Source organism: Opisthorchis viverrini (assembly GCF_000715545.1).
Source record: "Opisthorchis viverrini unplaced genomic scaffold opera_v5_114, whole genome shotgun sequence".
Taxonomy (NCBI): domain Eukaryota; kingdom Metazoa; phylum Platyhelminthes; class Trematoda; order Opisthorchiida; family Opisthorchiidae; genus Opisthorchis; species Opisthorchis viverrini.
In genome coordinates this window covers 340,895-350,312 of record NW_008751769.1, presented here as the reverse complement: position 1 = coordinate 350,312, position 9,418 = coordinate 340,895, and the positions used below count along the sequence as shown (strand labels likewise).

The following is a 9,418-nucleotide window of genomic DNA, read 5'->3' as shown; positions in this document are numbered from 1 at the left end:
CCTCATTGAGTGTGTCCAGCGGGCCGCTACGAGAATGGTTGCCGGCCTCAAATCCGTGGACTACGAAACGCGTCTCGCGATGCTTGATCTCTTTCCCCTGGAGTACCGTCGTCTCCGAGGGGACCTAATTCTTACTTGCGCCCTGTTTGAACAAAGCTTGGCAAATAGGTCTTTCACCGTTGATCCAGCAAACACACGGGGTGACATGGCGAGAAAATTTTCAAGCTCAGAGCACACACATTCACTAGACAAAATTTTTTCTCATTTCGGGTAGTAGGTGCGTGGAATAACCTTCCTCTGACTGTTGTCCGCGCTCCTTCTAGAACCCAGTTCAAGGCACTGTTAGACATTTATTTATGCGAATCCTCGCGCTGGCAAGCATACTGCCCCGCGCTGAGAACATAAAGAGCAGTGCTGCGCCTTTTTTCACTTGTGCCTTTCAGGTGAACGACAGCCACTGACCGACAAGAACAAAAGCGACCCGGGAAACTTGGGCAGAAGCCTTGATCCTGTGTATTAATCCGTGAATCGAATTTGGGTTGTGCGGAACCGGTTCTCCCTGCGGAATCCATGAAATGGATCACGTGACTCGGGCCAGCCAATCATTTGCTTCAGTTTCCCTTGTAGTTGAAGCGATTTCCCTTTCCACGCTTCGGTTAGTTAACACGCATCCTCATGGGGCACTGCTCGTTTCGCTGACGATATAAACCGTGGTTAACCAAGGTGAAAGCAGCTGAAAGTGCGGAAGTCTCGGCAATGAAGTTAGATATGCCTCCAGATAATCGGAAGCACAAATGTCGATCGACATTTGTGCAGTATGTCGACATACTGCCAACAGTACATTGAAGAAATCGGTGTGGGTGATGTGGGTAGGTTGGGGGAACAAAGATGGGTCGATGGAAAACAATTTACGATACTTGGATAGGTTTTTTGGAGTTAAATTAACTTATTCACTTGGTAAGCGTCAAATCGTACATACCCAGTAAACACGCCATGCCACCGGTGGCACTGTGTTTACTGGGTATCCCATTCTGAATAGATGCCGAGATAGTGTTCCCTGTAGTTTTCAGGTACCACTCTTAGGTCACTCGTGCGTTCTGTCCCTCAAGGTAAGGGCGTTGGCTCTTCGGCAGCGTCTCATACTTAAATGGTACATCTTATTTCCGAGCGAGATCTAGTATCCTGGTCTGTTGTCCCATTCGCTTATTTATGATTTACAGCGGTTCCACACCTTACGAAATGCCACTATCTTCTCTCTGTTCTGTCTCTTGTGGTTGTCTTTTGGAAGAATAGCTGGGATATCGTTTCCAGAAGCCACCTTTTGGGTAGCTTTCGGTCCATCGTTCCCTGGGACGAACACCCCGTCATCCTCGTAAATTTTCTGGCGTTTCCAGAAGCCACCTTTTGGGTAGCTTCCGGTCCATCGTTCCCTGGGACGAACACCGCGTCATCCTCGTAAATTTTCTGCCCCACAACTCCTCCATTAAATCTGTTCCTAGCTTAAATCGGTCATGGAAGCTATGGATTTCTGAGAAGTCTGCATGGCAGAAGTTTTGAATCCATCCTTGAGGGGTTCTGGGTTCCTGGCCCGGTAGCAGACGAAATCGAGGGTCACTACGCAATGATCATCTCCCACTGGAGCCTTAACTAATACTCGATCAACGAAGTGTTTTCCGTTCGACAACCAAACCTAGCAAGGATAGTAATTGGCCCGCGCAGTATCTGGTGGGTGCGACATATTCCGTTCAGGCGTTGTGTTGAACGACCTCGGTCAGTGCCTATGCAAAATGTCCTCCAGACATGTTGAAATCACCTACCAGCAAGAGATTCGTTTAACGGCAGCTGAGGGACGGTTGCATAAATGTATGTATAAGGACAGGTAACCTTCCGGTAGATTTAACGGGCAACGGTAGACCACGTCCGGAAGGAGAGAATCGCCTTGGCGTGGTGGTCGGACTTCAGTGCTGTACTGATCCTGTGGGCTATAGTGGCGGTTGTCTTGTTCAATTAAGATCAACGCCCTATTTCAGCTGATTCGATCAACCGGTCAAAAGAAAGCAGGTGTTAGTGAAACAGTATTCGAAAACGACGGAAGGGCAATTCACTCCCTCAGTCGTCCTCTTCAGCTGTGAACTGAGCACTTCAAAGAACAGTTCACTGTGTCTCCTTCAACACAATCGCTGGAAGAACCGAGCTGGACGAAATGGAACATTGACACAAACCCGCCATCAACAACCAGAATTAGCATGACAAGGCACCTGGTCCCGATGGTCTTCACCCTGCTTTCTTCAAAGGTTTGAGGTCCTGACAACCAGGCTGCAGAAGATTTGGAACGAAAAGAGAATGCTAACCGATGGACCTCAACGACCGGCATCCCAGTCTTCAAGAAAAGGCACAAGAACGTCATGTGAAAACCATCGTGGTATCAGCCTGGTATCCGCCGCATCCATGATACTCTCTGGTATTATTTTGCGCAGGTTGATAGATTATCAGGAGGGACAGATTCGTGAGAATCAAGCTGGGCTTCACCCTGGTCGAGGATGTGTCGACCATATCTTTACCTTGAGACAAATCCTTGAATAGCGCCACTCCTTCAAACGTTTCACGTTGGTCATTCTTCTTGGGTTGAAAGCTGCTTTTGAGTTTGTCGATCATCAGAAACTGTCAGAGATGGCCCAGTGGTAAGAGCGCGAATTTACTGATCGGAATATCCGTGGTTCGAACCTGACCTCTGCCTCTCGACCTCCCCTGTCTAGGCTTGGGCACCCTGGCAGTATCCCAGCATTCGTGCTTCCTTCGGGTGGCATGGCGGTTTGGCACTGAAAGTGCGCTGAACGATTTCTTGGCAGTGTCTAGCGATTGAAGGTGTCCCTTGCAAATTTGTATCCCATATGAGGGCACTGTTGCGAACTCCCGTGAACGGCTACTAGTATACGGAAAGCTTTCGCCTGAGCTCACCAGGTCAGTAGTGCAAGATAAGGCTGTCCTCTTTCACCTTTCCTCTTCAACTTTGTTATTGGTATGCTGCTTGAAAGTTCTATTCCTCTGAAACCTCGGGAGTCTTAATGCTCCCAGGACGTTCCTTCACAGGCATTGAGTATGCAAACGATAGTGCTTTCCTTGGTTCAGATCCTTCCCAAATGCAGACGATTTCAAATAACCTAAATAACTCTGCCGCACGGCTTGGCATGAGCTTTACACCTGCAAAGTGTAAAGTACTGCTATAAGACTGGGTGGGATCAAACCCACACCTCATGCTTGCAGGCGAGCCAATCGACGTGGGCAGCTGTAAAAGTCCTGGTGAACTGACTGGAGATGAGATAGAAATCTCGAATCGGAAAGGCCAGGTCACTCTTCACCAACTTCTGACAACTATGATGCCAATGTGACATCCACGTTTGCCTGTCAAGGCAGAGTGTACACTGCGATGGTGCTATCCATACTGCTTTATGGATCCGAAAAGTGACCCTTATGTGTAGAGGACATACGGAAGATGTCAGTATTTGACCATCGCTGTCGAGTCCGGTGGGACCATCAGATTAGCAATGCGGGGATACATCAGATGGCAAGGAAGTACTGAGTGAAAGCGACTGTCGGATGAACAGTGTATGTCCTGGTAATAAATCACGAAAACACTGACGTGTAAGCTTAGTCGGGTCGGCAACTGCCGCCTCTCCAACTGAGGACACCGGGACTCAACTCACTTATGGTTAATGACACATGCAGAATCGACCCGATCGCGCAGCCAACGGTGCTCATTCATCAAGGCTATTGCCTTCAAAGCGTAGCGACCGAGTTCATGAACTAACTAGATGTGCCATCGCCTCTAAAACTTGGTTGTATGTCCCACCCTGTCCGGTGATGGAAACTGTTGTATATGGTTGATATGGTTGACATCCCCAACAATGGCGCACGGTGTATAGCTGATAAATTGATTTGAATTGAGAAGATAAACGGCACCACGCACAGTGCATCACGGTGAGTTTCAGGAGCGGTGTAGGAGAGGACTATCTGGGTGGACAGGGTTGCATTTAAGTTTAGCGCAACCTCACCCACCCGCGTTTCCAGTCAGCTCGGAAAGTTGAGTAGCCGTATATTGAGATATCCGCGTCAGAGATGTCTGATGTGAAGCAGGTTTCTGTAAGCGCAGTTATGGATGATTGTTCGAGACAATCCGACTGTTGAATATCCCGAAGTTTGTTGAAAAGACTGAAGCAGTTTGTTGTCAAGTCCCAACACTACCTCTGCTGCGTCCGAAGGTGGGGAGCAGAGAGGTGCACCACAAGAGAGGTTAGGAGGTTTAATGGTTCTACTCCAGTTTGAGTGCAAGGTTTCCGAAGAGGCCTCTGCAGCATTCCTGTCTGCATCCTCCCCTGATGCTTCCTAGACCTTACTAGACTGCATCTTAAATCCATTTCGATCGGGCGATGTTTGTGTGGCCTATTTAATCACAGTCGCTTTCCTTTTGTGTTTGTGTGGGCCCCCAGGACGTCCGCGATCAGTATGGTCAATTTGTACTTAGGATTTTACGGTACAATGGTGTCGGACTTGTGGCTTTGGCTAACGGGGTCATGAGTGACGACGAGCCACTTTTGACGAAGTGGAGCTGGAGGCTGGCGTTTACGCATTTTCAGTGGTTGTGGGGCTGCCGTAGCAGCCCCCAACGTCCAGGTCAACGCCTGTAGCTGATATGTCGGTGCACTTCGCTCCTTGTTTCTACATAGCTTACGAAATCCAGCTTAGAACCTGTGACTAGGATGTGGACTTCACCGCTGCGTCTTTATCGTCCGCCAAGGAAATGGTTGACGATAATTTTGCATATGTTGGATGCCATGTCCTCGCGAAGCTTGTCTCACTCCGAGCGTCACTGTTGTTGGTAGTCGGGGTTCTGCGACGTCTCAGTAGAATCTGCAATCTAAAGTCGCAGTAGGTTGCATCGGTGTGCTTTTGAAAGCACAAGTACCATCGGGTCGGTCGTAAGCTTGGGGTCGGTTGATCTGTCGTCAAGCGGAAGGCGAGATGGCTCAGTGGTTAGAGTGCTAATTTACTGACGGGAAAATCCCTGGTTTGAACCGGACGTCGACTTTGTAGTGGTTAACGGCCCTATGGAGTCTCTAGTGAACAGAACAAATTGCTAATGTAAGCCGGATACAAAGGCACAAGGAGAAAAATCCAAGTAAATCTCGACCCACAGTTCAGAACAGGAGATTCCGTAGTTCCGTATTCCGTTGAACCACCACACCAAGAAAAGTTTTATCTTCCTGGTATTCCGGATCTCCGGTGATCGAAATATTAATCCACAAGTGTGAATATATTAGTCCAGTGTTTGTAGCAGTCAATTATAGCCAACCGGCGGCCACAACAAAAGTCGCTCAGCAAAAGTCTCAAAGTCACGTTGGACCCAAAAAGCGGGCGGTTGTGGTTCTATTTTAATAAAACAAACTTTTGTACAGTGATGTGACTGATAATGATGGGGAAAAGGAAGATGATACTGAGCATGAAAAAGAGCAGTTTACAAGTGCTACAACTTCTTTACCTAGGCTCGAGCGACCTGGCAGTATCCCAACCATCGTTTTTCCGTCGGGTAGTATGCCAGTTAGAGACCGAAAGAGTGCTACAGCTGGATGACTGAATGATTTTCAGTGTTGTTCTTATCTTTCACTCATATACCTCGCATGGTTTGCGATAGTCGCATGTGTTCGTGATATTACCTTTCGTAATCCTCACATTGGTCCAATAGGAAAACGCCCTTCGAAAGGACCATGAGCTACCTAAAAAATAAGCTCACCAAATGGGCGGAAATTGATTCCCCGACATAGTCGTGCTTTTCACGTTCTATCCTTTATTTTCCGAGTAAAAACAGCGAGCTTACTATGTAATACTTGAACAGGCCAGTTAATTCGCTGCTTTTCCCCGAGTGCAAATCAACCGTAGACCCAGTTGGATAACGTGGCAATCAGTCACCGGTGGAGAGCCACATTCAACATGCCGTTACTTCTGGAGCACACAACTTGATTCTGATCACGGCATGTGCAGGCGCGTTTGGCAAATTACCTCCTGTTCAGCCCCTCGCAATTGAGCAAGAAACATGCCAATGTACCGTCTTCGGAGAACTATCAGCAGTAACAATTTGAGCTAGCTCTGTGTTGGTAGCGAGCAGGTGGAGGAAGCATGGGAGATCATCATCATCATCATCAAAGAGTTGGCACTGATGATTCATTGCCGTACAACCATAATGGTTCGTCTAGTTATATATACATACATATGATTATACTAAAAGCCCTAGAGTGAAGAGAAAAAGAGTGGGCGAGGGAGGGGACCTAGTGCTGGCCTATGTCAAGCATTCTGAGGTGCTTACACCTCCAACCACTCAATCAGACAATCTGGAAAGAAACTAACTGCACTGACATCGATTAGCCGCCAGCTCTTGCAATGTCTTCAGCCAAGCACAGACAGGACAAGCATAGGGACCCCATCCTGGAAGGAGTACAACACCCAAACTCTTCGTGATCTCTTTCACGCCTTTCTGCCAAGTCAGGCGCTGCCCATTTCATGGTTTGTGCCATCCTGAAGGAGCCACAGAGAACAACACTCGTCTTGGTAGACAGTGTTTCGGCATGCATGGCACATGACCGAGCCATCGTAGTCGGTGATGCTGAATGTTTTATCGGATTGAAGTACCTGCATCACAACCAAATGCCCGTTTTCTAATCACCTCGTTACTAACATTCTGATGCCATCCAAAACCAGCCACGCTTCTGAGGCATCCGTGGTCGAAAACCTGAAGACGTCTCATATCTGTCCGCAGAGGCCATGTCTCGCACCCATACAACAACACAGCCCTTACTGTAGCCTGGTACACACGACCTTTAAGATCTAGTGAGGTGCTTTTTAACACCACAAGTGACGCAAATTAGCAAACGTGATTCGAGCCTCTGAGATTCTTGCGCTGACTTCATCAGACATGCTTCCGTCAGAGCTAATAGAACTACCGAGGTATGTAAAGTTTTCCACAATCTCCAGTGGTTCTCCTTGAATTGTAAGGGATATGTTTGCAGATGGCATGTTCTCAAGCGTGACTTTTAGCCTTCAAGGTGCAAAGCACTCCAGCATGGGAAGATGTTAAAGGAGCCATCCTAGCGGCGTTTAACGCTCTCTGGATTGTGCACAATAACTCCCCACTAGAAGAAGAAATGAGATACTAAACACCTCCGTTGAGAAGTGAAAAGTTACCCGGACCACACAGTGTGAATCCATACCTCTTCAAAGAAGGTGGAGGATTCCTGGTTACGGATATGACCAATCTTATTGATGCTTTGTGGAGCGAAGAAGAAAACAGGATTGCAGAATGGATCACGTTGACAGTTATCCTTCTCTTCAAAGACAGTACGCGGATACTGTTCCGCTGTAGTACCCTTTTGGTGCCTAGCTGTCATGCCACTCGGGAGCACGAGGACTGGGATAATGCTAGGTTGCCCAAGCCTAGACACTACCGTGGCATCAGTTCGGTAGCTGTGGTATCGAAGGCGCTCTGTGGTCTTATTTTTCATAGGTTAGCTGAACACAAAAAGACAAGTCTGTGAAAACCAAGCTGGGTTCCGTCCTGAAACTGGATGAATCTCTGTGAAAAACAAGCTGGGTTCCGTCCTGAAAGCGGATGAATCGATCGCATTCTCAGCTTGTGACAGATTCTGGAGCAGTGACACTGCTTCCAGAAACCAACAGTGGTTGTCTTCCTTGACTTGGAATCTGCCTTTGACTCTGTGACTCTGTGGATCGTCAGGTACTATGATGGTGTGTATGAAGCAAAGGTGTTTCTCCTAAATTCTTAGCTCCCCTTAAGGCACTGTACGTTAACTCCCGCGAACGCGTGAAGGTCTGTGACAGCTGTCACCTGAGATCACCACATCAAGTGGTGTCAGGCAAGGCTGTTTTCACCTTTCTTCTTCAGCTTCGTCATTGATATGGCTACGGAAGACTCACCACCAGCTTCTGACACCTGTGGAGTTGAACTGTTCCCAGGGCATTCGTTCACATATATTGAGTACGCAGACGACGTAGTTATTCTTGGGTTTGACGACATGGTAATGCAAACAGTATTAAATAGTCTAAGTAATTCTGCCTAGCGGTTCGGCATGCGCTTCACACCTGCAAAGTGTAAATTGCTGCTGCAAAACTTAGTGGGTTTGAACCCGAATCTGACTCTTGTTGATGAACCGATTGAGGTATTAGACCAATCTGTTAACCTGGGTAGTTTTATCAGTCCTGGTGATCTAGCAGAAGATGATACCTCCATCAGGATTGGGAAGGTCGGCCACTTTCGCGAACCTGCATCAACTGTGGCGTAGGCGTGACATGAGCCTATCCGTCAAGGGTGGAGTTTACAACTCTATATAATATAATACGGATCAGAAACCTTGCCGCTTCTCACTGAAGGCGCCAAAACACTTCCAGTGGTTCACCATCGATACCTTCGGAGCGTTTCCCTAGTCTGGCGGAAACACCGATCAGTAATGCTGAAATACTTCTGGCTTGGCTGGAGACGTTGCAAGAAGTGGCGGCTAGTCGATGTCAGTGGCGTTCGTGCTGTCAGTTTCTTTCCAGATTGTCTGATTGAGCGGTTGGAGGTGTAGGTACCTCAGTATGCTTGACATAGGCCAGCACTAGGTTCCCTCCCCCATCCACTCTATTTCGTATATATAACTAGACGAACCTTATGGTTGTACGGCAATGAAGCATCAGTGCCAACACTGATGTTGCTGTCTTTGATGATGACGTTGGTTTTTGAAAGAACCAACTTGACAAAAATAGGTGATTGGCCACGTGTTCTCTATGCCAGTTGACCGATTGGTCTCTTGACAAGTGTCCGTTGTTCGTCAACTCCATATAGGCATCCCTTATGTGTACAAACGACGTGATTCTTCATCTAACCCTCAGGGTCCCATCTTTGTCAGTTTGTGGTGTTGACTCCCAGAGGAACTGAGTGGCGAAGACGAATCACATACTCCGCTTGGGTACTAAATTTAAGAAAGAGGATAATCTTTCAGCTGTGACACCCTTTCGGTGCCTAACCTCAATGCCACGAGGTGAAGGAAGCACGAGGGCTGGGATTCTCTCAGGTTGCCCAAGTCTAGACAGGGGAAGCCAAGAGGCAGGGGTCGGGTTCTAATCACGGTCCATCCGTCCAGTAAATACGTGCCCTAACCACTTCAGCCATCTCGCCGCCAATCTCCACGTTGATGATTCTTCTACTGGTCTACACGGAAAGCGTGTCTTCAAAATCCGTTTAGTATACCCCAGATCCCACCCACCATCAGTGTATTTCTTGCTGAGAAAACCGTCTTGGCAGATATCTCTGTGTTAGCGCACGTGGCACACACATGGATTACGACCCAATACCTCTCAAGTCCACGTTGGC

The 9,418-nt window shown here is 47.9% G+C and overlaps 1 protein-coding gene across 1 annotated transcript in view; it reads left to right on the top strand.

Annotated features, from left to right (window-relative positions):
- Positions 1-2,670: 2,670 nt before the first annotated feature.
- Positions 2,671-9,418, top strand: part of T265_05784 (hypothetical protein) — a gene marked incomplete at both ends in the record, with an annotated part of 10,828 nt that continues 4,080 nt past the window's right edge. The window contains 2 exons of the mRNA XM_009170878.1: positions 2,671-2,681; positions 2,757-2,811. Coding sequence (XP_009169142.1) covers positions 2,671-2,681; positions 2,757-2,811 — 66 coding nt within the window. The remainder of the gene's footprint in view (positions 2,682-2,756; positions 2,812-9,418) is intronic.